The sequence below is a fragment of the Lodderomyces beijingensis genome, assembly GCF_963989305.1.
Source record: "Lodderomyces beijingensis strain CBS 14171 genome assembly, chromosome: 6".
Taxonomy (NCBI): domain Eukaryota; kingdom Fungi; phylum Ascomycota; class Pichiomycetes; order Serinales; family Debaryomycetaceae; genus Lodderomyces; species Lodderomyces beijingensis.
Genome location: NC_089975.1, coordinates 1,112,052 through 1,138,916, shown reverse-complemented (window position 1 = coordinate 1,138,916; position 26,865 = coordinate 1,112,052). Strand labels below are relative to the sequence as shown.

Sequence of the window (26,865 nt, the reverse complement as noted above, 5' to 3'; positions counted from 1 at the left end):
GCACACAGTATAGGTTTCCAGTAGAGAGAGCGACGCGTTAAACGACTGGATTCTTTTATTTCAACTGCGTTTCGACCGATTGACTCTCCAACAGTGGCATCTCTTGTTGCGTGGCAATCACCTCCCCCACACACCTCACGGTGTCGAGTATATAGACAGCAAAATCAAGATCCACCGGAGATTAATGTCCGGCTTGACTTGGGCAGTAGAAACCTCGGCAGTTGGTAGCGCACAGCGAGGTCGAAAGTGGGGAGGCAACCCCCGGCAGCACGAAGAAGGGAGACGACGGTGGCGATAGTGGTGATGCAGCCAGGATGTAAAGATGACAAGAGAGCGGGTCCTGTTAGAAAATACAAAGCTGTCAAAAAAAAGGCCACCTCTCGTATATTTCAATTTACTGGCGTCTGGGGAAAAATAATTTATTGCTGGGTCGCAGAGGCTCAGAGCTTTTGCCTCTGTCCTTCTCCTGCAGTGGGCTTTAGGACGTGGTGTTTTCTGCAAAGAGCCTAGCGCTGGCGGCTCGGTTGCTCTTGCAGTTGCAAAGTTCTAGATCTAAACCGTGATTTCGAGGCGTTCCTGCTGTTGTTTTCACATTGCAGTGGGATTGCTTCGGAGTCCCAGCCAGGTGGTTGCAGTTGCAGTTGCCTGCCCTGTTGAAGTAAAAAAAAAAAATTTCGCCTGCAAGACCCTCCTATAATATTCGGGCTCTGCCAACAAGGGTTCTCCTTCAAAGTCACTGGCTGGTTGGTGGATTGGATATTATTCTGCTGCTCTGGGCTGCAGCGGATAAATCCTTGCAACGTTGCCCTCGCCACCGTGGCCCTGGTCTCCGCCCTCGCGGGGTAGAGGTTCAAGTGCGAGGACGGAGTAAAAATCACAGGCTCGTCGTAAATTCTCTTCTCCCCACATTATTGCCCACCTCCAACAACGCACTGCTTCAACAACAACAGAGAGGAATAGAGCCGACTAACCATCCAACGGGTGGGGGGGAGGAACTTAAGTCACACCACAGCTCATTAGACTCTCCTGCTTGTTCAGCTGCTGAGCTGTTCTTCTACGAGGAGGAGGAGGGCAATGTCTGGCAGCTGGCCTCAAAATCACAAGTGATTCGAAAGGAATTGGCACAACCTTCCAATTTAGAGCCATCGCCCATCCACCAACCTCTCTATACTCCTACATCTACATGTATATATATGCGTATATATAGAGGCTAACCCTGGTTGCACATTTTTCTCCTTTCCTCTTCCTTTCTTTCTTTCTTTCTTTCTTTCGTGAGTTTTGGCCACTCTTACTTTCCACACACACGCTTTTCTTCTACCCCACAGTTTCTACTGCTTTTCCAGCTGCCCTTGAGGACCTGTTTAACGATTGATCCAGCCAGGAGACCAACCGTCCATACCACATTCCTCCTTATTCAGTGGGCCTTGCAATTTGACAAGATTGTGAAAAATCCTTCTTGATTTTTGTTCTTCCTTTCTCTTTTGTTGCAAGAAAAAATTTCCTCCCCCCCCCCCACCAAATAAAAGCGAGTTTCCGGCCATAGGAGTTTCCACTACAGCATTTTCACCACCACCACTGGCCAATTGCATTGGTGGAAAAAAAACCAACAAAAAAATACACCACACTTGCACAAGACCACACTTGCGCAGATACACACTAAGTTGAGAGAAAAAGATGGCTTTGGACTCGTTGGACTTGTACGTGGTGGTTGTGTTGGCCGTCGCCGTGGCGGCCTACTACTTGAAAGACCAGTTTTTCGCAAAGTCGGAAACGTCGGGGTTTTTGTCGAATGATGCCGCCTCCGGCGGCATCAACTCGAGAAACATTGTCGAGGTTCTCGCCAAAAACAACAAGAATGCCCTCTTGTTGTTTGGCTCGCAAACAGGCACCGCCGAGGACTACTGCAACAAGATGTCGCGCGAGTTGAGCTCGAGGTTTGGCCTCAAGACGATGGTGGCGGACTTTGCCGACTACGACTGGGACAAGTTTGAGGAGATTAACGAGGAAACGTTGGTCTTTTTTTTGATGGCCACTTATGGCGAAGGGGAGCCTACCGATAACGCTATTGATTTCATTGAGTATTTGGATAACGAGGCTGACTCGTTGAGCAGGGTCAGATTCACCGTGTTTGGCCTTGGTAACTCGACCTACGAGTTTTACAATGCCATTGGCAGGAAAGTCGACCAGAAGTTGGAAGAAAAGGGCGCCGAGAGGTTTGCCGAGTATGGCGAAGGCGACGATGGTAAAGGCTCCTTGGATGAAGACTTCTTGACTTGGAAAGACGGCGTGTTTGACTCGTTGAGAAACAACTTGAACTTGGACGAAAAGGAGTTGAAATATGAACCTAGTGTGAAATTGACCGAGCGTGACGACTTGTCAATTGACAATGAATCGGTTTCCTTGGGTGAACCAAACAAGAAACACATTGCTGGTAGCGTCGAATTGACCAAAGGTCCCTTTGACCACACTCATCCGTATATTGCCACAATTACCCACTCCAAGGAATTGTTCAAGTCAAAAGACCGCTCATGTGTCCATGTTGAATTCGACCTTGGCGAGTCCAACTTGAAATACTCCACCGGTGACCACTTGGCTGTGTGGCCTCAAAACTGTAACGAAAATATCGAACAGTTTTTAAAAGCATTTGACTTGACTTCAAAAAGGGACACCGTTTACGACTTGAAGGCTTTGGACTCGACTTTTCAGTTGCCATTTGCCACTCCAATCACTTATGAAGCCACCGTGCGCCACCACTTGGAAATCAGCGGCGCCATCTCGAGACAGTTTTTCCTTTCGATTGCCGCATTTGCCCCCGATGAAGAAACCAAGGCCAAAGTCACCAGCTTGGCCAACGACAAGACCAAGTTTGCCGAGGCTGTCACCCACCAAAAATACAATATCGCCGATGCATTGTTGAAGATCTCCAACGGCAAACCATGGCGCAACGTTCCCTTTGAGTTTTTGATTGAAAATGTCCAGCATTTGACCCCGAGGTACTACTCCATCTCCTCGTCGTCGTTGTGCGAAAAGACCAAGATTGACATCACCGCCGTGGTTGAATCCGAAGTTGAAAGCGATGGACGTGTTATCACCGGTGTTGTGACCAACTTGTTGAAAAACATTGAGTTGCAGCAGAATAAATCTAGTGCAAAACCACTCGTTAGTTACGACCTCGATGGACCAAGAAACAAATTCAGCAAGTTTAAATTACCCGTGCATGTGAGACGTTCCACGTTCAAACTCCCCACTTCGACCAAGACCCCCATCATCTTGGTTGGCCCCGGTACGGGAGTCGCCCCCTTGCGTGGCTTTATCCGAGAACGAGTCCAACAGGCCAAGAACGGCATGAACGTGGGCCCCTCGCTCTTATTCTACGGCTGCAGAAACGAAAACGAAGACTATTTGTACCGCGACGAGTGGCCCGAGTACGCCAAGACCCTAGGCTCCAATTTCGAGATCTCGTGTGCTTTCTCGAGACAGGACCCTAACAAGAAGGTCTATGTCCAGCACAAGATCTTGGAGCAAGCGCACAAGATCAACAAGTTGTTACAGGATGAAGGCGCGATTATTTATGTGTGTGGAGACGCGGCGCACATGGCGCGCGACGTGCAGGCTTCGTTTGCAAAGATTATCGCGGAGGAGCGTGGTGTTGCTTTGGAGAAGGCTAATGAGTTGATTCGGAGCTTGAAGGTGCAGAACCGGTATCAGGAGGATGTGTGGTAGAGCCACGAGCTGCGTAGCTGCGAGTGGAGCAACCTGAGTGGAATACGAGAGATGCCAGATGCGAGATGCCCGAATCACAACAATGATGACAATTATAGAAATGTGAGTGTATAGCAGTCCAAAGCAAATGACGATCCAGTGTAATTTAAAAAGAGCCACACTCACGCAAGTATGTTATTCTTTTTGTAGAAAATTTCCACCTATATCATAACTATATACATTCGTGCAATACTTGGCATCATACCTTTACATTGACTCGTTTTACTCATTGCCTACTTGAAAGCTTCTATATATTTGTACAGCCCCATATAGGGAGTCCACGATCAACTTTTCCCAAGAAAAGAAAGAGCGCCGCACGACAGCGAAAGTAACGCTGTTGTTGGTTAGTGTAGCTAGTTCGAGTGCTTGACCCTCGTGCAATGCCGCCACTGCCCGTTATCCGAATAGTAAATCTCCTGCAAGTCGTGCTCCACCTTGAGCCAGTGTTTGTACTTCATCTTGCTCTTCAAGTCCAAGTCGTAAATGTTGCACGTGATGAGGTACTTGTTGCTCTCATCGTCATCGTTCGCCTCCTCTTCATCCGCCTTCGACTCGGCGTTTAGCGAAATCAAGTTGTTAACGTTATTATGCGAGTTATGCACGTCGTTCCATCGATCATACTTCTCAAACTTGATAAACAACCCCACGTCCCGCAACGTCATCACCAAGGACAAGTTCTGGCTCACATCTTTCGAGCTCGTCAAGTTCTCAATCAAGTCGTTGCGATTGTTGATTTTTTGAAACTGTTTGAGTTTCAAAAAGACATTGTTGGGGTTCTGCAAATACGCGCGGAAAAGCTGTTTCAAGGGGAATTTGTTTCGGGATTCAATCAAGTTTAGTGTTGCTGGTGGTATAGCGGAGAAGATGTCGTCTAGCCCTTGGTCGATGGTTTCGGGGAATAGCAAGTCGAGCGGGCAAAAATGTCGCTTGTATTGGCGGAGCTGGTTGTAGGAGCACGTGCGGCAGTAGTTTTGGCAAGTGTTGTCGTAGAGCCATTTCGGCTTGATTTCGAAAATCACAGAGTCGATCTTGACGTCGGGGGGCAAGTTTGCGGTGGGCGAGTCAGCCAAGGGCACATGCGAGTTGCCGTTTCTCTGCGGGGTGTTGATACTCGTTGTGCCATTCGCTGCTGTCTCTTGGTGGTTTTGAGGGTGGTGGCCACTGTTGATATATAGTTGGCAGTTTTTCAGCAAGTTGAACCGGGCATACTGCCCATCGAGGATATTGGGTAGTAAAAGGCCATATCGCTCTCGCAACTGTAGTTTATGCCCATGGCTATTTAGATTCGCAACAAACTCCCTCGTTAGCACCACCAATTGGATGTCAATGATAACCTGCTGCGGCGAGTAGAACAAGTGCTTGCACTTCAACTCGATGAAATCGTACAATTCGCACGTTGATATATATTCCTCGTCACTCTTGACCAATCTTAGTCGCAACAACTTATGTCTTAAATAGTCGTTATCGCCCGTGTACTTGAACAAAATGTTAGCTGATCCCTTGGCAAAATAGGTCCATTCGTCTGGCTTGGTGATTTTGTAGATCTCCATACTCAATGGTTTAGCATCTAAAGCAAGCAGTTTTCAAAACAGTGCGGGTGGGAAAACTCCGTCAATAGCACGGTCAATATCTCGGGTTTTTGGTGTAAATGGAGGGTGTGAGTAAATAAAGGGATGGCGAGGAGGAGCTCTTGTACCAGTAACCAGCCAAAAAAAAAAAAAACTTCAACCTGCTGGGCTAGTTGTTTCCTTCTTTCCTTCTTCTTCTTCCTTTTTTCTTTCCTTCCTGTCTCTGCCAGCTGTACCTTCTTGTCCTGGTGGAGATGAGTTCAGCGTTCTTTCAATAACCGTGAAAGTTGTCGTGGTAAGTCGTGGGTAAAATTGCTGCTGCGCAAAAGAAAAAAAAAAGAAAAAAAACTCCCAAAAATATTTCGCAATCTACAGAATCCCCAGCAGCCATAGGGCCAGACTTCAGTTACCTTGTCGCCAGAGTGGAAGTTGCAGCAGCGGTGGTGGTGGTTGGGCTGTTAATCTCGTATCTTTATGCCGGCGGAGTTAGTTTTAGTCTACGGGGTGGCAAAACTGAACTGAGACCGACTTGAGTGAGACACTTGATAATCGAGATAAATTGGTTTCTGATCTCGTAATTGCTCTGTAGCTAATGAATGACAGTAGTCGTTGAAACAATAGTGGGCTACTCGATGACACATCTCTTTTGGCGGTTTGTTTCACTTGGACGTTTCGGCTCAAGACGGAAAAGAGAGGACATAGTTCTCCGCCGAGCAGGACAACACCCCGGTTAGTTTCACGTTGTCTCTCTCCAAATATATCTACTAGTACCAGCGTTACAGCTATCGCTTGAGAGCTGGCAGGCTTCTCTAGATGCTTTTTGCTCAGATGTCATACGGCGTTTCGTGCTTCCCCTGTTTGATCCACGCTGATTTTACATCGTGGCGCCGGGGCTCTAGCTTAGCCCGTCTACGTGTCTTCTTTAGAGATGGGTAAAATTGGAACTTGACAACAACGGACTAGACTCAGGGAGAAGAGGAAGAAAGAGGAGAAAACGCAGGAATTGTCCGTGGTGCATCAATTAGAGGAAGAGGTTAGACATCAAATGCTAAAAATAAAAAACCAACATTGGTAGAAGAAGAAGGGAAGGGAAGGTTTCACTTGAACAAAGAGAGAAAGACAAGCCACAAGTGGCAAGCGACAAGCGACTGTCTTCTCGAACACATTCAACGGTGGTACTGGGAGGTGCTCTGGCCATCTGCTGATACGAGGCAGTCTGTGGTGGATTGCAAAAGGTTCAAGCAAAGGGTCTGGACTCGGAAAAATTAAAAAATAAAAATAAAAATAAAAACCAAAAGAGGAAAGCGCAAATGAGCTTAAATCGGCACCAACGGCCTACCCTTTAAGCATCAGCCTCAGCAGCCTGTCTTGCGGTTGGGCTCTTGGGATGAAGGGTTACGCCAGTGGACAACAGTTGCTGGACAAAAGATAACTCCCAATTGTTCGCGAGGGGGGTGGTGTCCACTGCGTGTTTGGGTTTGGGTTTTCACCGTCGATCGTATGCAAATGGAGGTCTTCCTTTTTAAATCTAAAACACACACAAACCAAATCCCCCCCCCCCCCCCGCCCGATTCCAAACTGCAGATTTTCTCTCCTGATGGTTGAAGGAAGAGGGTAGGAGAGGGGCTACTAACCGTTATTTTAACTCGATATAGCAATGGACAGGTGATGGCCTCGTCGTCGGTGGTATCGCGAATTCTTCAAAAACACCTGTCTTTTTGGGAAAATTGCGCAATCGGAGATAATGATCAGGGGGGCAGCCACATCTTGACGTATTGGTGTCTTGACTCCTTGGCGTTGGCACCTGAGTAGCCACCGCAGTATCACCTCTTTTCTCCGATTAGTAGCGATGCATACACCCACCTACACACGCGACAACCACCTCTATTTCCAATGTTAGAAGAGGGCATGGTTAGAGCCAAAACCTCGACGGAATTTTTCGTTCTTTTTTTCCTCCCACGCCAACGAACAAAAGTTCAATGTTATCTAATTCCGCTCGATATCGAGTAAGGTGAAAGAGGGAAGGCCAAGCGAAACTCGCGAATCCTACACTAGACAAAGAAAAGCCCCGCGATGAGTCGATAGCTCATCGCGAACCCAGCGACGTATATCACGATCTGGATCTGGGGTCTCGACGCGCGGAGAGAGAAGCGTACTTTAAAGTTTAGGCTCAATATGAAGCTGGACCATGGAATGGTAACGACGGCATTTTCAAATGACAACGTGAAGCACTAGCCGAGGTTTCTTGATAGGCCCATCTGCATGACATGTAACTTATCTCGACCCCAAATGAGCCAAATCATGTAGTTTCTATAGATGTCTCAGTTATTCGTGGTGATTTTGGCTTGATGCTGCGTTGGTGTGCTAAAAGAGGTCCTTCGCTCAGACTCATGCCCTGGCCCCCTCTGGAGCGAGTTTGACAAGACACGGTTTTTCCAGCCCCGTCCTTCCCCTTTTCCTGTTTCTCTGGGAGAGACCACTCGAGTCTCAAGATTTCGTCTCACGCGTCAACGCTCCAGCTTTCCTTCACTAATGCAACTATGCCTATTACGCGACCTGGATGTTGATACTGCTAAATATAGAGTCCACCACCAACAACAACAAAACTTATTGGGACTACACAGGTACATTAAAACCACGTACTCACTTGATTTTGATATAGTTTACCTTATTAAACAAGAAATTGAATACATTTCTGGAACTCAGTGCGCTAAGTGCCTCGTCCACGTATGGCTTCTTCACCATTTTTTAGTATTCTTTTCCATCTAAAAAATAGAGGAGGCTTTGCTTGTAGAGGACTTGATTGGTTAAATGGTCTGAAAACCCCCCATTTAGTCATGAATGTTTTGCGCTTTCGGAAGTGTCAGTGTTGAATCCTAGTTTGACATCTGTGCATGGGTCAAGGTCCTCAGATCAGATCAGTTCGAAGGGTGGGTCTTGATTGCAACTTTGGGTTGACATCCTTACACCAGAGTTGTCGACATCCATACTTCAATACATAATACACGAGCAGACCAAAGCATGTCCCTCGTGAAACTAGCGGTTCAGGCCTCGCGAGCCGTGACAATATAGAACCCCACGTTGAGCCCGACCTAGATACGATTCCAGAGGGGATAGACCTGTCATAGCTAACAAATTGGCGTATCTGGCGTTGGAAAAGGGGGGGTGGTTCCAGCCCGTTTCTTGCAATGTCGCGAGACCTCCATCCCCAGTGTCGTGCGACATTCAGCGAGTTTTCCATCTACCATCCATCCATCTATTCTTCATGCCACTACTAAAAAAGCAGCCACCACCGCTAACATACTTCAACAGACCCATACTGAGATACCAATGAGGACTAAACTGGAGCTGCTACCGGCCTCGTCGCTGGAAATCAAGATCCCGCCACAGGAAATCAAAGACACGATTGACAAGTGCGTGACTTACATCCTCAAAAACGGCCCTTCGTTCCGGGACCGACTATTGAAAAACAACCGAAACCAGCATTTCAATTTCTTGCTTGATGAGAATGAGTATCACGGGTACTACGAATGGAAACTCGCCAACACCGCCGCTCCAAAAGACCTCTCCCAACAGCAACAAGATGACGAACAACAACAGGAGGAGGCAGAACCCCTGGATATCGCGATTGAGCAACCGCGAGAGCTCCCCTTTCTCATCTCCACCTTCCCCATGCTAACCCAGTACGATCTCGACGTGATCAAAGCCACGGCACTCTACATCCTGATCAACGGCACCGCGCGCATCCCCGAGTTGATCCAGCACCAAACGCACCTCCACCAACACGCGCAATTTGAGTTTCTCCACGCACACCACTCGCTCCACCCCTTATTCCAAACGTACCTCCGCCAATACAATTTGGTGCATGCAATGTATCACGACCAGCAAGCGCCATCACGCGTGCTTTTATCTCGCGATGTCGCGGAGCTGAAGTTTGCGGTGTTGACGAGGGGATTTGACCGCGCGCAGTATTGCAAGATGCATAAAGTCAAAGTGCAGCGAGAAGCGGATCAAAAGCGTGCCAAATGGGAACGGTTTGCGCTGATTGAGTGGCTGGATTTCGCGATTGTGGATGCCGTTGTGTTTGATGCTGTGGATGAGGTGCGTGAGTTGGGGGTGCCTTTGTCACGGGACGAGTTGATGCGCAGGTCGCTTGCTTCGCGGAGACAGGATATCACTTTGACCAAAGCTAAGCCAGCGGAACGCGAGGGGGAGACGAAGGGGGAGAAGAAGGAGAAGGGGAAGGAGGAGGAAGTGGCGACGCCGCCGCCGTTGAAGGGCATGAAGATCCGCGCTGCTGGAACTACACGATTAAAGAAAACGGCAACAGCGTCGGCATCAGCCACGTCGACGTTGAGCGCCACGGGGAACGAAAACAAAATCAAGTGTCCCATTACTGGCAAATTGGTTCTTGAATCGCAGTTTGACTCGCACTTGAAGGAGTTGTTGCGTGATCCCAGCTACAAGCAACAACAAGAGAACTATTTGCGGAAAAACTTTAGCTACGAGTCCAACGTCACTACTGATCAAGTGGTGGAGAATATCAAGCGGTTGATGAAGAAGCGCAACTTGCAAGAGAGTGATTCATGAATTGGAAAAAAAAATAGTTGTGGGTTCCTACCTAAATGAAACAAGTGTGTATACATTTCTTATTATACATGTAAGATATAAACGAAAAGATGTTTGTTCACCAATTAAACATTAATAATCTATATCTCCAAAAAATGATAACCATCCAACGTCATCTTCCCTCCTCCACGCCAATCCTCGCCGATATCGAAAACTAGAAGAAAAAAACCTCACTCGAAGAAGTTTAGTTCTTGACGGATTCAGCTCTCTTCTTCTTGATTTGGACTTTTTCTTCCTTTCTCTCATGCAATCTCTTGGCCAACAATTGAGCATACTCAGCAGCAGCATCTCTTTGGTGTTGAGCATTCTTGACCTTTTGGGCCTTGAGAGCTCTCTTTCTCTGCAAAGTTTGAGGAGTCACCAATCTTTGAATCTTGGGGGCCTTGGTGTATGTCTTGTCGCCCTTGACGACTTCTCTTCTAACGACATAGTCTCTAACGTCATCCTCTTTGGTCAAACCAAAGAATTTTCTAATGTGGTTAGCTCTCTTTGGACCCAATCTCTTGGGGACGGTGGTGTCGGTTAAACCTTCAATGTCAGCGTCACCTTGCTTGACGATGGACAAGGCCAATACGGACAAGTCTTGAGCAACAATGCAGCCACGAACTGATTTTCTTTTACGCTCACCAGTTCTTCTTGGTCTATAGCAGGAGTGGCCCTTGGCCAACAAGAGTCTGACTCTGGTGGGGTGCATGACACCTTGTTTCATGGGGAAACCTTGTTTATCGTTGCCTCCGGTGATTTTGAAGATGTAGCCTTTGAATTCGTCACCTACAGAGTCACCTTCGACTTCTTGGCCCATTCTTTTTTCGTAAAAGACTCTGAGTTTGTGCTCATCGTCAATCTCGACACATTTTTGAGTACCGTTGGCTGGATAAGAAATGTTTAACTGAGGGAGGGTGTTAGTATCGACTATTTTTTTCAACCGTGAAAAAAAAACACAAGGATGAGACATCCATTGGGGGGGGGGGAGCTGTCATGAAAAGTTGAATTTCATACAGAGGTCAGATCCTTGACGGGGGGAGGTTTTAGCTGTTTCTTTGTTTTTGAAATGACTCCAAGGGATAACTCATAAACTCTGGTACCAACAGCTCGAGCTCGAGCTCGAGCTCGAGCTGTTCAAATGTGATCAATGGTGCCATTGCAAACTTGACAAAAGCGCTGCTTTTCCGTCTTCATCTCCCTCTCCAAAGAACAACCACGGCGGGGTGTTTGTCCCGGGGTCTCTCCCAATGAACCCCCTTTCTCTCCTATCCTGAAACATACCTTCATCTTGGCAATAGCTACGTTGTGCTTGTCTGGTTCCTTATACCAAAGTCTGGGAAAGCGTTCAAGGTCGTTACCAGTAAGATTTTTTTCATTCCCTCTCCCAGCTGAAAATTCAGTAAGCGAGACACTCTCTCGCCAAAACCCGCCCTCCCGCGCACTACACTCTCACCACCAGCACACACTCTCTCGCGCTGTTGCTCGCGGTGGGACTCGCTGGTACGGCGTGCTACCAAATGCGCCCTGCCCTAGTCGTGCGACTCGTTACGGAAATAAACAGGGACGTGTGTCACGTGAGTAGATTGGGTGGTCACGTGCGTTAGGGCTATAGACATGCGTGATATTACATTTTGCAGAGGTAATGCACCATGGTACCACAAGACAGGGGGAGCTCGATTTGGCCTCCAAAAACTGGTCTACTATTGAGGAATCTGTACGACTTTCGCTTCAGGGTAATATCACCTCACCACCGGTTCGATTCAATTAAAATAGTAGTACGACTCACTAAGTAATCCTTATCTATATATATTTTTCTTCTTTCGGGCGCTGCTCGTGGTTACGCCTCGCGTGATGCTGTTGCAGCTGCTGCTTTTCCAGCTTTCGTTTCACCCGGCAAAGTGACCAGCGTCAGCTGCGTAGCACCATCGCCGCTGCGCTCGTCCTTTTCGGCATCGTTGCTGTTGTCCTCTTCTTCGGAAATCTTGCTTGCTGGGCCCTGGTAGATCATGGGTGAGACGTGGGTCTTGTACGTTGGTGTTCCCGACGCCGATCCAAACTGGGCCGTCATTTGAATCTGCGGGGTGGATTGTGCCGGTGGGTGTGGTTGCGGCTGTTGTGGGTGCGCAAGGGGATTTGATCCGCCTGCGCTGGGCAACGGCATCATATTCATAAAGAACTGGGGTACACTGGACGTGGTGGGAGTGGCGCCCGTGGGCCAATCCTGTGGGCCCAAAAAGGTCGAGGGCGAGGGAAACGGGAACATGTCGTTGACGTATCGAGACGGCAATGCGGATATCGGTGTCTGCTCCCCTCCCCCATTATTGGCAAATTGCGGCTGGCTGGCAAATTGCGATGCTGCCGGCGTCCGGAACCGCACGGCTGATTCCGGTTGTTGCTGCTGCTGCTGTTGTTGTTGGAGCGGGTTGGCTTGCATTGGCATGCTTGTGTTTAAAAGGCCGCCGGGTGGATACATTTGTCTATGAGGCTGGGCCTGTGGTGCGTGTTGTTGTTGTTGTTGTTGTTGCGCGGCTGTATTTGGAAACTGCTGCTGAAATTGTTGATTATACGCCAGCATGGGAAAAGACATGAAATTGCTATTTTGTGGGCTCTGCTGCATGCTGAAAAACATGTTTGGGTTATTGTTTTGAGGATTATAATTCATGTTACTGCTGGAAAGTGTGCCGTTCGGGTGGGAGTTGGGATGAAGGTTACTGGCGCTGTTGCTGTTGCTGTTGCTTGTGGTGGTTGTGGCGGTGGTGGTAGTGGTGGTGGTATTGGGGGCCGTGTTGTGGCCGTGTGCAGTGCTTGGAAGTCCCGGCCCCGTGGCGCTGGCTGGCGAGGAAGTTTGTGATTTCGAGTTTATCGGCAACGGCAACGTTGGCTTTCTATTATCGGGAGACCTGAACGAGGAGTATCCTCCGAATTTTGTCGAAGACACATTGGGCATTAAATGAGTAGAATGGTAGTGGCTCGGGGCACCGTTGGCGGCGGCGGCATCTTCGTGGTGTCCGCTTGAATGTCGACCACTGCCGATCCCGCGGCTGGAGTTTGTTTGATTCGAACTTGTGTTTTGCACAGAGGAGCTCTGGTCGACAGCGGTGATGGTCATTGCCGTATCCTGAGAGCCATGCTTATCGGGCTCGTACTGAAGCTTATTGCCGTTGGAGTTGGAGCCCTTGGGGTCGCTTGGTATTTGGACCCGTAGTATAGGTCGCGACGATCCTTCTTTCCTACTTGGCACCGGCGAAGGCGTACTAGTGTGTGTTTCCGATATTTCCAATTTCGTTTTCTTGTATTTGTTGAATGTAGGCACGTTGTTGAGTGATATATGCGAAGGGGGCGGCGATGGTGCTGGTTTCTTGCTGTTGAACACCTTGGGGTTTCGGTTCTGGCTATGGCTGCGATCTCGTTTATGGTTTGTTTTCCGTCTTGTCGATGCAACCTCCGAGGCATTATCGTGGTCCCCGTCTCCATCTCGATCTCCATGTTTGTCTCGCTCTCGACCTCGATCTCGATCTCGATTTCGATTTTGATCGGCATCTCCGTCTCCATCTCCATCGTCGTCGTCGTCCTCCTCATACTCGTCCTCATTGTCGTCTCCTTCCCTATAACTATCATCGAGATTCGCTTTCGAGGCCACGACTTGGCCGCTCTTGTCCGTTAGCGGTTCATTTAGCTTCGACTTCTTCTTGTAATTCAGGTAATGCTCGGGCGACTTTGATTCGTGTATTCGTTTGTTGGAATCTATCACTTGGTCATATGTTTTGAAAATCTCTTCCGAGTCCACCGTCGAGAACTCGTAAATCTTATTGTTGTTGCCAACGATGATAACCGATAGATCGACTTGGCAAAGCACCGCCAATTCATATGCCTTTTTGAAAAGCCCGGCTTTCCTCTTGACAAAGGTAACCGTGCGGTTCCGGTCGTCTGTCAACGGCTGAATCTCGATTTTTCTCCTTCCCATAGTAGACTGGTGTATATTAGGGGGGGAGGTTAATCACAGCTAGATTATGAAAGGCAACTAGAGCTCTGTGTGGTGTATGGTATATTCTTAAGAGTCTGGTGGGATGCTGGCGTGGTGGGCTTTTTCTAATTCTCCATGTGCCAATTTAAAATCGTCAGGGCAGAAGAAGAAGTGTCATAAAAATTTAGAGTGCACGATGATGACAGGGTTATGCGTCAATTATTTTTGCATCAACAAGCACCGTACCTACATCAAGTGGGCCAAAAGCCCACCCTTTGGAGACGACAGCCTGTGACTATACGAGAAACAGGAGTACTGCTGCTGCTACTGCTACTGGTGGGGTGCGCGTGTGTATCCACCACTCGTTGAATCTGTGTATGAAAATCTGCTCGGAGGAGGCAAGAGTGATGTATCATCGTAGATCTTTGCGACCTTCGAGCCAGCGGAAAGAGGGACGAGAAGAGATGAGAAGCCAAGAAGAGATGCGACAAGTCTTTGCACTCCATGGCTCTTTATCTTCTTCCCTCTCACCTCCAACGAAAATCTCCCCAAAAAGATCCCCACCACGATGGCACCCGTCGTGAACCTATTGGATCTCGTCACAAAACGCATACCCCTTCTCTCGTATAAGCAACCCAGGATGAAACAGCATTGACTCTAAAACAGCTCCGCCTACACAATTGGCAAAGGGTCAGGGTCTTGTCTTGTCTTGCCCTTTTTTTCTGTTTTTGGGCGTATCGGCAATCGAAGGGCTCAGACTGCGACCAACGGCCGAGTCTATTTTTAGAAACAACAAAATTTCGAGAAGAGATGAGGGGGGGGGGGCGTGTTGACGTGTGCTAGACCCCATGGCTCATGGGGGGCACTGCGACGAGTCTACGTCAGTGGAGACGAGGCAAGCTGTATACACAGTTGCAGGGCTCAGGGGGGAACAGCATGAGTTTGCAGATCGACAAGCCTGCTCTAGTGCCTTGGAGGAAGTTCAGACAAATTTGAGATGAGCAATGTCGGGTTTAATTTTTTGAAAATTGTCGCGACATGTCAGCAAGTTTTCACGACACGTAGAGTCACGTGCCGCGTGATACTCCCTTCTCTATAGTTGCAGAAGTGACCTTGCCCCCCCCCTCCCACACTGCCAATTTCTTCAACCTGTGCATTTTCCACCATTGGAGAACGGATACTTTGCCATCTCAAGACCGTTTTTTCCCTGAGTGCGTCACGTGTTTGGGTGCCACAAGAATCCCGAATATACAAGGAAAAAAAGACTCATGGATATCATTTTCAAGCTCAAGCAATTCACGTATTCAATGAAGCAAAGACTCTAGGGGAATCTAGTGTCTTTTTTTTTGTTTTGGACTCCAGGGCCTGGGAGAAGATCTGAGGTGCCAAAAGGTCCATTTCGTGCTCCGGACTTTGCATGTAGTGTGAGCTATTGCTTTGTATGGGGGGTGCTGAAGATCAAAACAACAAAAACACACACACATTAGCAGCAGCGCCCCCACCCCCTAAAGGTCAGACGCTTCGTTTTCAAGATCAACTTCCCCGAGTTTGAATATCCACATATCGAGAGCTATTGTTAGTGTGGATCGAAGTCTAGCTTCTGTAGTTCTCGACTCGCTGGCGAGGTATGTAATTCCGAATTTTCACATAACGTGTCCGTTTCAGTGGGGGAGGGAGGAAAAATTCACCAATTGGCAAAGCTGTGCAGTTCAGCCCCGATTAAACCCATCCTCTCTCACTCATACCGCTGTCATTTGCGGGCGCATTCGGTTGTATTTGTCTTTGGGGAAATACAGTAATGATGATCTATCAAAGTGTCTACACCAATTGCCTTATTTTTTGTTTTCATGTTGTTGAGAAGGGCAGGTGGTTGAAGGTTTTCTCAATAGAGCCTTACGCTCCTTTCGCAAAGTCTCTACTAAGACGCAGACGCACATTTCCCTGCCCGCTGTGGGTCATCGCTCATTTACTCTTTCATACGTCTTGAAATGAAAAAAAAAAAAAATCTCGTTGTTGATTCAGATGAAATTGGGACTGATTTCCGCGCCAAAATAGATAAATAAAAAAAAAAGAACAGCTGATTTTTGCACCCAAAAGTTGCAAGAATTTTATTTGCTTTGTTGGGGTAGCTCTATTGACATGGTCAAAACACTGGTGGCCACTAGCTAAAAACTCTAAAGCTTTCTCCACTTTTATGTAGCCATCATGGCATTTACGGAGTGATGGCCAAAGGAGAAAAGTGGATACTAAAGCAACGGCTCCAGTGTTAAAATGTCCCTTTCGTCTGTCCAACACTTGAGGGAATTCAAAAAAAAGATACATTTTTACTTGTTGCAGAGACAGCAATTTTTGCTTGTTTTACTTGAGTCTCGGATATGCGTCACAGGGGCAAAAATGCAGTTTTTATCCATAGAGGGTCTGACGCTTGTTTCGGAAATGTCGAGCCGTTTTCAAAAGCAAAGACGAAAATGCTAGATCCGTGTTTGTTTCGCCAGTCGAGTCCAGTCCAGGTTTTTTTTTTTTTTTTTTTTTTTTTTTGCCTCTTTAGCGGAGGTTAAAATCGCACCCCCCTTGCAACTGAAACTAAAACTAACGGACTCCAACTTCTGCACGCTATCTGCAAACAATGCTGGTCTAAGAGGAGATGGCGAGAGTCATCCACCAGTTGGTCCTTGTTATTTATTTGACTAAATCCAAAAATGAGGTGAAAATAAGAAACAAGGGGACTTCACTAGTCTCTGCATTTTTTAGGTCAATTATAAAAAGAATTCAAAATCCTTTCCCCTCTGGCTAAAACTTATGACCCCTTGAAGATAAGAAAGATACGTTCCCAATTGATTTCCAATGATTTGTCGTTGTACAATCTGTGCCAAGTACCTATATTCTCAGTATGACGCCGAAGACCACGTTCGTACTCAGCACGATATAGAGATCGAGACTGCAAAGAAATTCTTCTACTCCATCGACCTAGACCGGAGCTTTTTTGATCCTCCAGAAGCAGCAGCAGCATTTCAAAAGGCGACAACGCCCGACTTGTTGTTGGAGCAGTGTCGAATAGGAATGACTAGCTCCCCAAAGCCAGCAGCGGATACTTTTGCCACCAGAGATACTTCTTGATTTCTATTGCTTTGAACTGTCGCAGCAAGAATTCTAGCTTGTTCTTCTTTGTTTTACGTTTTGTTTGGATGTTTTCTGATCTGGGTGCAAAAGTAGAAGCTGCTATCTTCATGTGGTTTCAATACGTCATTGGCAATGACGAACGAGAATACGCCGCACGGATAGGAATTACCAGATTTGGAATCCGATAAAAACAATGAGAAGGACATGAGCACGTGACCCAGATTTCAGAGTTGGTGGAAATCGAACAATATTTCCAACACGCTTCGGAACCCTCTTCAAGAGTTTCCCCTTGAAAGCCAAGTCACGAAGACACAACACCAAGGATGATTGCCGGAATCGCCAAGATGAAGCGGCTCCGACTGGTTCTACTACCAGCGATTATACTAGGCTTATGTTTTATACTTTTAATAAACCAACTACATTGGGGTAAACTGCCGACTTCGACTAGCTCTCTCGCCGACTTGATGAGATACTTGGGTATTGACGAAGCTGCAGGGACACACGAGTTGAAGTCGTCGCGTGTGCCCCATGTATCGACGGATACTGCACCTGATTCGACCAAGGGGGAAAAAAAAAAGCTGAAAACGGACCAGAACCCTAATCTGTTTTTGGGTGATATCAACGAGATGGATGAAGCCGAGAGGAGTCTGTTCATGGGAGTAGAGCAAAAGGATCTCTTGGGTGTGCCGCAAAAGGGCCATGTCTATGAAGTGGTCACTGTGCCCAAGGCCAAAATCGGGAATCTTGTATCGACAAACTTTGACACCACGGCCATCACGCCCGTGAAGTTTAGAATTTACTCGCATAATATCAAGAATGGAGGCCAGCGCGAGCTTATCGTTGGCGAGGTGCCCTGGCATGACCGCGTCAAGGATATCGCCATGTCTATCAAATTCAACACCGTTGAGAACACCATAATCACACTTCAAGAACTGTACAAATTTCAAGTGTTGGACATAATGAAACTACTCAATCTGTACGGTGGTGCTAACGGGGAGAAGGAGGATGAAGGAGACAAAAGCTGGGCCTATTATGGGCACGGACGTATTGACGGGGAGGACCTTGGTGAGTTTGCACCCATCATATACAATACTCGTGAGTGGGAGATGCTCTACAATGATACATTTTGGTTAAACGACCAAAGTCCACGAGCGTCGTACCAAGGGTGGGATGCCAAGTACCCGAGAATTTGCAGCTACGTCTCGTTGCGCCACAGGAAGCTGCAGCTCTTGATGAATTTTTTCAACACTCATTTCGACCATATAGGCGTACAAGCCAAGTCGGGCTCCGCCGCACTCATCATCAGGGCAATGGATGTGTTGCAGAAGAAACAAAGCAGAGCAGGTAACCTATGGCCCACTTTTGTCATGGGCGACTTAAACTCGGAGCCCAACGAAGAAGGAGTCAAGATCCTCAAGGAATGGTTCACGGACGCCGTTCGACTCACTACTGCTGAAAACAGGTATGGCCACACCAAGTCCACGGTCACTGGATTCGAAGGAGAAGTATTGGAGAATGGCGGCCAGAACATCGACTACATCTTTGTGCCAAAGTACGCGCGAGGCATTGGCCTGGCAAGCAAGTGCGACGACGTGCGTGGCTCGAACAAGTTCCCAGAAAGAGCAGACTTGACGGTGTTGCAATATGGAATGTTGCATTCCAAGTTCAACGGACGCTACATGAGTGATCACCGACCGATTGTGGCCGACTTGATGATTACAAAAAAGTGCGCTGACACTAAATAGAAGCAAGAGACAATCTGTATTACACTGCTTTAAAACACCACACTGATATGACCAAAGAACTAGCTGACAAGCTGGCTGGTTGGTTGGATAATCTCTTGACTTGCAATGCCCTTTCGTCAGGGTCCCCGGTCCAACTATGGTGGACGCGTTTGGTAGCTCGCAGGCATGACGAAGGGTTGATGTTTTACCAATTCTCCACCTCTCTTACTCTCCTAATCACAACGTTTGCAGGAGTTGCTACAACAACTCCGCCTACACCCACTCGTCTCGTCACTTGCAACTGGACACTCCTGTCGTTTCAGTGGTATCTCAAGCTCGTGGCCGTTTCCTGCCCTTTTTCCGTAGCCCAACTACTTGGAATTCCCTCGGTCTCTGTTGAATATTTTACAGAGCAGGGCAGTGTCGAGAAAGGCCAAGATCAAGATCAGGACCAAGACTAAGACCAAGACCAGGACCAGTTGTTCCCCTCCCAGACCCAGATCCAACTACTTGCATTATCACAATCACACTCACTGTCTCCTCCTCCCCCATCAATGATCCCTTCCTCACTCGCCCGCTAGATCAAACGTTAATGATACACTTGGCCTATAATCGAAATAACACATACACACATGACCCATCCACTTACACACACCGGATACTCGGGATCTGCCCCGAAAAAGCTATCGCCTCCACCTATCCCCCCGCCGCATCATGACTACCACACTACTACTACCAATACCACCACCCGGTATACGCCTCGAACGTCGTCTTCGATATCGCCAGACAATGCGCGAGATGCAACTTTGCAGAACGGGCGGCGGCAAATGGGGCTGAATTCTTCGGTTCAGGTGTCATCGCTTCCGCATACTAGCCACAACTCGACTCCGATGCAAGAGTCCTCGTCTACAAACTCGCTAATCACGGAGGAGGACATCAAATACTACTACACTAAGCTCATCAATTACGAATTGCGGAATCTACAACTAGACACCGATCTCCAGTGCAAGTCCTTGTTTGACTTGATCGACTACTGCGAGATGTTGTACGAGACGTCCAATGTCCAGCTTGGCGGCAATGTGCACAATGCAGCAGCAGACCAAGTCCAGGGGATCAAGACTTATATCAAGGGGTTCTTGGTGTTCAACTATTTCATCAACAGTTTTATCATGCTTCATTTTGAAGGGTTTGATGAGTTTATCAAGGTGAATGAGCAGGACTTTATCATATATTTGAACATTTACGCATTCTACAACTCGGACGTCTACTTCAACAACGGCAAGTACTCGGTTCACTCGATTGATTTGAGGAAATACGTCAAGCTTTATCTAGTGGACAAGGATCTACTCAATTTCAACATTGAGGAGTTGTATGAGTGGTTGAATGAGTATATCCGGTACCTCAAACTGAAAGACGAAGGCGATGACGACAACAGTTTTATAAGTGAAGAAGAGCGGGAGTCGGAGTTTGAAACGATCATGGATGACGATTTGTCGTTTGCTGCCTCGGCTTATCCACCTTCTAAAGGGGCGAACCATTCAAGAGCAGCGTCGGTGGGGTCTATTGACAAGTTCAAAGTTCGATACCCGTCACTCAACCTCAATGCCAACCCATCCAGTTTCAGCTCGCTACTGGAAAATGCCCCACTTCAGAAAATCCGGCCTCCCATTCCGACAGTTCTCCCTCCATCTTTGCAGACATCCAAAACGACATCATTTGCTCCCTCATTGCACCATGAAACTCCATATCCAGTGAGCGAGAGTAATGACCTGCGAAACGCAAATCACAGAAGACCAAAGCAGGAAGTGCCCGAGGGATACTCTCGACCAACACAGAGACAAACTGCGCCAGTACCGCACAAGAATGGACACACAATTTATCATCATCAAAACGGTCTGCAGCTGCACCACCCGCAATTGTATAATTATCCACAACAGGCATACCAGCAGCAACAACCGCAGTATCAGCAGTCTTATCAGCCAATGTCAATGTCAATGTCAATGCCAATGCAGCCGGATCACGGTTACTCATATTCCAACGGGGCACCTCCAGTAGCCTACCAGCAGTATTTAACGCAACCACCACCACACCCGCAACTACAGCCACAGGCACAGCAACCGCAACTATTCATGTACCAGCCTCATAACAATTTGATCCCCACCCATGTACTCAAACAGCAGGAGCAAATCAAATCACAAAAGATAAACATGTTGAAAGACTATTCAGTTTGCGGATTGAGGAATTTCGGATCCTCGTGCTACATCAACTCCACCATCCAGATATTGTTTGGAATTTATTCTTTCAAAACCATTTTCAACCGTGGGTACCAGAAATACGTGAGGCAGCCCGAATACGTTAAAATCATGAAAAAACCCAATTCCCACCATAAGGAGTCGATCTTACTAAGCGAGGCGATTGCCGGGCTCTTGCGGACGTTTCAGCAAAATGGGGGCGTCTCGGTGTCGCCTTCGAAATTCATTCGAGTCACCTCGTTATTGAAACCCGATTTCAACATCCCGCATGAACAGCAGGATGCTCAGGAGTTTTTGTTGTTTCTTTTAGAGAGGCTTCACGAGGAACTATGCGACAAAACTGTTGAGGATTACGATCCCGAGGAACTCTTTGCCAAATGGAACATCACCGTTAATTTGGAGAATAGGTCAACCTACTACAAATGGTGCAGATCGTTGCATGAACACGAAGGTTCAAGTCCCATTCTGGACTTATTCCAAGGGCATTTGCAGAATAAATTGAAATGCAACAAGTGCGGGTACGAGTCTATCCTGTACTCGCCGTTTTCAATCTTGTCGTTACCGATCCCCAACACGAGGCACCCCGACGAGATTGTCGATTTGAGCTCCTGTTTAGGGTACTACATTCAAGACGAGACCTTGGCTGGAGATAACGCATGGAGGTGTCCCAAGTGCCATGGCGAAGTCCCCACAGTGGAAAACCATCCCGTATTTGCTAGCAAAAAGGGCCTCTTCCGATTAGGCAAATCCAAGAAACAGCCCACATTATCCAACTCCAATGAGCTGTCCTCCGCCGCCGCGTCCACCACCATCTCCACCAAATCCCTACATTTTGTCAAGTTGCCGACAATCTTGTTCATCCACTTGTCGCGATTTTCTATGATGAACCTCACGCACAAGTTGGACACGCCCATACGATACCCGCTCAAACTCAAGTTCAACAACCAAGGGCACGAGATCATCTACAAGATCACCGGTATAATCAACCATTTCGGCAATTTGAAGAGCGGCCATTACACCTCGTTGATCAACAAGTCCACTTTGAATGAGACGAGGCACGATTTGGAGAACTTGATGCATCCCTTTTGGTGCTATTTCGATGACGAACACGTGAGGCCGAATGTTAATAACGGCAGTTTGAGGGGCGATGGCTCCGGTTACGACGAGGTCATTTCCAAGGATGTTTATGTGCTCTGCTATGAGCGGGTAAGTTAGAGTTTTAAAAACCAGAAAAAAAAAAAAGACGATTACTATCTAGAATGATTAGAGTAAAATAAAAACAAGAGAAAGAAAGAAAGAAGACGATGGAGTTTTATTGATGTAGGGGTTAAGTAGATTTGTCATGCTCTCAGATCCGTAGAGTCTCGGTATCAGAGTCCTCCCTTGGGTAAAACAGGCTGAGTCGGCATGAGGTCCACCCCTGATCGAATCTCAGATGTGATATCTCCGGTATCTGCCTCTCTCTCTCCCAGAAAAAAGAAAAGAAAAAATACGACAACTGCAGGACTCGAACCTACGCGGGCAGAGCCCAAAAGATAACTTGGAATTGATTCAAGTCTTTCTCCTTAACCACTCGGACAAGTTGCCTTCTCTGTTCCAAACACGACCCGCAGATGCTTTATAAACCGCTTTTAATTGAGCACGTGCTTTGTTTTGCTTACACATTTCTCAAGATTGCTTACATTTGGTTGCAAAATTTTGCGCTCTCGGTCGCGGAAATATTCTACAAAGAAAGGTCCCACATGTGGATCCATCAGGAAACGCAAGTACAAGTTTCGATACCTCTTATATATATATATATATATTGCTTCATTGATAACACAACACTAGATGAAAAAATATTTCCTTCTTTTCTCCTCACATACACCCCATATATTGCAAGGGGAACTTGTTCAGCCTATCGGAATTGAAAATGCCCCATTCGGTCTCCCATTTCTGATTGCCTTCCCAATAAATTTCCTTCCACGGCTCATCAAACGCCTCGAAAAAATAATAGTCAACGGGCAACGTTTTCAACGTGCACAAGAAATCGCGAATGAAATACTTCATGTTCATCTCCAGAGCAATGGCTCGTTTGTGGCGTCCGCCGCCGCTGGGCCATCCCAACTCCGTCAACACGATTTGCGTGCTATGGTTTTCGTTCTCGGGCTGTATTTGGTAGTTGAGAAACTGCAAAGTCCAGCTTGTTGCATCTTCTACTCCAACGCCGCCAAAAAACGGGTGGATGTTGGCGCCAACGACATCGCACTGGGCAAGCAAAGTCAGATCAATCAAGGATCCCACTTCCGAGGTTCCCACGGGGATGGCCTCGGCATGGATGAGTTTTAAAAAACTCTTTGCGTCTTGGATGTATTCCAACAACTGCTCTTTCGAGACGTCACCCCTGAATAGAACCTCGTTGCCGATATAGATCGAGTTGATCACTCGCTGCGGGTCTGGGTGGGCCGAGATCAATTTCTTCATCAAGTCCATCTGCAGCTTGTTTTCAGTCTCGTTGGAGCTGATCCACACGCCCAAGGCCACCGTCATGTTGAGGTTCATGTGGTCGATGGCGTCCAAGATCAACTCGGACTGGTTGCACTGCATGCCGTAGGTTCTGATTTTGGTGGTCACCGTTGATAGCTTGGCCAAATCTAGCATGGCGTCGCGTCTAGAAAAGCCGCAGATGGGCTCCATGGTGCCGCTAGGAGAATAGGCGATGCCGTTGAATAACACATTTGAAACAACACTCATCAATTCCACCACCTCGTTGTCATTTTTCAACTCGGGACTCAATCCTTCAACGGTGTTGCTATGGGGGCCAAATATCTCGCCCGCCACCTTGACTATGTATTTCTGATACAACTCATCAAGATAGGGCTTGTGCCGTGGGTCCAGAAAATACTTGTCGACCGAGTCTTGAGTGCCCTTTGACAATAGATACATCACGGGGATGCACCCTCCGAGCAACAAGAGGAAAGCCAGTAGCAATACTCCAATGATTATTAGAAACAGTTTTTTGCAACATAATTTACTCCACCTTCTGCGCCAGATGGCAGCGGAACCATGTGATTTCTGCGAGTCTCGATCAGCATCAGCATCGGATGGTGGTTGTGATGGTGATGGTGAATGGTGCGAAGTATCGTAGATATCGGTGCCCTTGTCGAATTTGGGCAACTGGGGACTGGCATCGAGTTGCTTTTCGTGGAACTCATCGGCAAAGTTGCCCAAATCGACACCACCGCTAATGAGCTTGTCATCGATTAAATCATGGCCGTTAGTGGCTTTCAATTCATTCATCGGGGCGTAGCCACCCCCACCTCCGCCTCCACTTCCACCTGACCCAACACCCCCACCCAATTGGTCTTTCTTTCGATATATAACGGTGCCGTCTCTTTTGCCCCCGGTTTTAAGTAGCTCATCAGTGAATTGAAGGTCCTGGTCGAAATTATTGTTGGTGTTGAATGGAATTAGCACGGGGGTACTGGAAGATTCATTCTGCGGTTCTTCCTTCAAGTGCAAATTATCATGGTCACTCGTAGTGGGGATGATGATCTGCTCCGTGGTCTGCTTATAGCTTCTCGGTGCACTGCTCTGGTCAAATGACGGATGGGAGCTCGTCGCCATCAACAAATCTTCCTTGGCATGCAAACTCTCCCTGGCCGAGCTGACTCGACTCACCTCGCCTTGGTTCGGACGCCGCAACTTTTTCCTTGTACTTGTTTTCTGGACATCGATTGAAAAATTATTCTCCAAACTTTTCTGGTTGACCCCCGCGGCCGAGTCGCCCGAAGCTACTCTCAACTGCTGGTTTTGGTTTTGGTTTTGGTTTTGCTTCTGCTGCTTTTGCGAGTCCAACACGCCGTTGTCCCCGAAATTAGGGAGCTGACCATAAGCTTGTTCTTTCCGCTTGGTGTTTTTGCGGCTAACGTTTCTCGAGTCGACCCCGTACTCCAGAAACACGTGAACCGAGTTGGACCGTGTCAACTGGTGCCGACCAAACTTGACTGTTTCCTGCAGCTTTGAATCATTCTTTGAGGCCTCGAACTCCATGTTGGACACCGTCACGGCCCGCTTAGACTTTGGCCTCATTGTCACCATCTTTAGTGGAATGTATGTGGCATGTAGCCGGTTTTTTCAATTTGGTTGTAAAAAAAAAAGATAAAATAGTAAGCATATAGTAAGATACGATAAATGTGTGGAACAGAGTGAATTGAAAATATCACCAAAATTTGCCAAACCCACCAAGAACTTTCAAAGTGATCCCCTATTATCCCCTTTACCTCCCGCGACGGGCCTTGCAAGCTTGATAACTTTCGCTTCTTCTGTTGGCGGGGGGGTAAAACTTCTAGGAGGTAGGGCCCCATGTCACTACACCTTACCGTTCGTTCTATCAAAGCGTTTATTCATGAAATCAAACACACCCCTCTATACAATCCCCCCCCTTCCCCCTTCTCTAGTCTCCAGTCTATAGGTTAATGTTTTTCGTCCCTTTTTCTATTCTTTTTTTTTTTTTGTTTTCCTTTCCTTTAACGTTTGCAGCATCCAAATAGTAAGTTGCCGATGAAGGTTGCAACTGATGTGAGGCAGCCTGCTCCACTACGGGGACAACAGTCAACCACCCCAAAGCATAAGCAGCACTCGGTGCAAAACTCGGTGCACTCGTCACCGTCTTTCCTGTGGTAGCCGCTGACCAACGACATGTCACTGACATCGGTGTCCACGCTCGAATCTGATGAGGACGACCCACGGGATGGCTTTGGTTGTAGCAATTGGTTGTCGTTGTCTTGCTGTTTTTCGACTTTCATGTCCTCGCTTGGTTTGGGCTCCTCTTTGAGCGTCTGTTGACCTTGTTCTTGGGGCGGTTGTTGGCATGGGCCTGCTTCTTGAGAATGGTTGCTGGGCCCATCTACAACTACTTTTGGATGATTTTGCGGAGTCGACATTGCTTCAAACTAGCTGAGCCTAAACTTTACACCCGAGATGAAAAAAGAACAGAAAGCGAAAGAAAAGAGTCTTTAAAAAATGCACTGGCAAAGTGAAAAATGTGTGAAAAGAAGGAGATTGCAAACGTTCAACATGCCCTTTGGGTAGAGGTTGCAATAATAAACAGTGGCAGTAATAATAAAATAAGACAGTGCTGTTGTTGCATTGTTGCATTTGCCTGGTCACGTGATTAGGAGAAACATGTGTCAAGCGGAAGAAAATAAACCCATCGGATTGAGATCGATGGAGATAATACCAGGTCTCACCCAACTGAACACGCTCCAATGGTACAGCTTGGGAGATGGCTCGTGAATACTCAAGGCCAGCCAAGAATAACCACTTGAGAGCTCATTGGCCAAGGTCAGTCACAGACAAGAGTTTCATCTCATTGCTGGCAGATCTCTGACCCGACCACGCCCTTCATTGGCGTCATTCCGGAGACCTCCTTTCGGCAAAACAAAAGACAAAAAACCTCATCTCCTTTCGCAACAAACCGCCACGCGCCTTCGCGCCCCGCTTCCTCACGTGCGCCGAGCATCGTGTAGTCCCAAGTGCGCCTACTCCATTAGTTCAGTAGATATACCCAGTTGAAACCAAATTGATTGTCGAATTGGCTACTCGGAGAGCTATTTTCCATTTTTGCTTATAAGAGTAGGGCGCAGTTGTTGTGGTTGCCACTAGTAAACTAAACTAAACTAAACTACGAGCTATCTATGCGAATAGTCTCATTTTTCCAGTCATCAACGGATGCTTGCTGTGATGGCTTGGATCTCTTCAATGGCAAAGGTCCCTCCTATTCCTCTATTCAAATCTCAGAGCAGATGTGATTTGAAGTTTTCTCGATATCGTTTCTCTTTAGCCTCACTAAAGCGAGGCAGATGCACGCTCTCCTCCGC

The 26,865-nt window shown here is 47.5% G+C and overlaps 9 protein-coding genes across 9 annotated transcripts; 4 read left to right on the top strand and 5 right to left on the bottom strand. All coding sequences in view use genetic code 12, as the record gives it.

Annotated features, from left to right (window-relative positions):
- Nucleotides 1–1,674: 1,674 nt before the first annotated feature.
- Nucleotides 1,675–3,723, top strand: LODBEIA_P51930 (uncharacterized protein; the record flags this gene model as incomplete). The annotated part of the gene is made up of 1 exon (XM_066975498.1): nucleotides 1,675–3,723. One exon carries the CDS (start codon nucleotides 1,675–1,677, stop codon nucleotides 3,721–3,723), a length of 2,049 nt encoding a protein of 682 aa, XP_066832131.1.
- A 392-nt stretch (nucleotides 3,724–4,115) lies between these two features.
- On the bottom strand, nucleotides 4,116–5,312 carry LODBEIA_P51920 (uncharacterized protein; the record flags this gene model as incomplete). The annotated part of the gene is made up of 1 exon (XM_066975497.1): nucleotides 4,116–5,312. The coding sequence occupies one exon, from the start codon at nucleotides 5,310–5,312 to the stop codon at nucleotides 4,116–4,118; it is 1,197 nt and encodes a 398-aa protein (XP_066832130.1).
- A 3,348-nt stretch (nucleotides 5,313–8,660) lies between these two features.
- On the top strand, nucleotides 8,661–9,920 carry LODBEIA_P51910 (uncharacterized protein; the record flags this gene model as incomplete). Its single annotated transcript, XM_066975496.1, has 1 exon — nucleotides 8,661–9,920. One exon carries the CDS (start codon nucleotides 8,661–8,663, stop codon nucleotides 9,918–9,920), a length of 1,260 nt encoding a protein of 419 aa, XP_066832129.1.
- Nucleotides 9,921–10,143: 223 nt separating this feature from the next.
- Nucleotides 10,144–11,231, bottom strand: LODBEIA_P51900 (40S ribosomal protein eS6; the record flags this gene model as incomplete). Its single annotated transcript, XM_066975495.1, has 2 exons — nucleotides 10,144–10,848; nucleotides 11,226–11,231. 2 exons carry the CDS (start codon nucleotides 11,229–11,231, stop codon nucleotides 10,144–10,146), a joined length of 711 nt encoding a protein of 236 aa, XP_066832128.1.
- Nucleotides 11,232–11,781: 550 nt separating this feature from the next.
- Nucleotides 11,782–13,908, bottom strand: LODBEIA_P51890 (uncharacterized protein; the record flags this gene model as incomplete). Its single annotated transcript, XM_066975493.1, has 1 exon — nucleotides 11,782–13,908. The coding sequence occupies one exon, from the start codon at nucleotides 13,906–13,908 to the stop codon at nucleotides 11,782–11,784; it is 2,127 nt and encodes a 708-aa protein (XP_066832127.1).
- A 3,443-nt stretch (nucleotides 13,909–17,351) lies between these two features.
- Nucleotides 17,352–18,773, top strand: LODBEIA_P51880 (uncharacterized protein; the record flags this gene model as incomplete). Its single annotated transcript, XM_066975492.1, has 1 exon — nucleotides 17,352–18,773. The coding sequence occupies one exon, from the start codon at nucleotides 17,352–17,354 to the stop codon at nucleotides 18,771–18,773; it is 1,422 nt and encodes a 473-aa protein (XP_066832126.1).
- A 611-nt stretch (nucleotides 18,774–19,384) lies between these two features.
- LODBEIA_P51870 (uncharacterized protein) lies at nucleotides 19,385–22,219 on the top strand (the record flags this gene model as incomplete). Its single annotated transcript, XM_066975491.1, has 1 exon — nucleotides 19,385–22,219. One exon carries the CDS (start codon nucleotides 19,385–19,387, stop codon nucleotides 22,217–22,219), a length of 2,835 nt encoding a protein of 944 aa, XP_066832125.1.
- A 642-nt stretch (nucleotides 22,220–22,861) lies between these two features.
- LODBEIA_P51860 (uncharacterized protein) lies at nucleotides 22,862–25,084 on the bottom strand (the record flags this gene model as incomplete). Its single annotated transcript, XM_066975490.1, has 1 exon — nucleotides 22,862–25,084. The coding sequence occupies one exon, from the start codon at nucleotides 25,082–25,084 to the stop codon at nucleotides 22,862–22,864; it is 2,223 nt and encodes a 740-aa protein (XP_066832124.1).
- A 428-nt stretch (nucleotides 25,085–25,512) lies between these two features.
- On the bottom strand, nucleotides 25,513–25,929 carry LODBEIA_P51850 (uncharacterized protein; the record flags this gene model as incomplete). Its single annotated transcript, XM_066975489.1, has 1 exon — nucleotides 25,513–25,929. The coding sequence occupies one exon, from the start codon at nucleotides 25,927–25,929 to the stop codon at nucleotides 25,513–25,515; it is 417 nt and encodes a 138-aa protein (XP_066832123.1).
- Nucleotides 25,930–26,865: the final 936 nt, after the last annotated feature.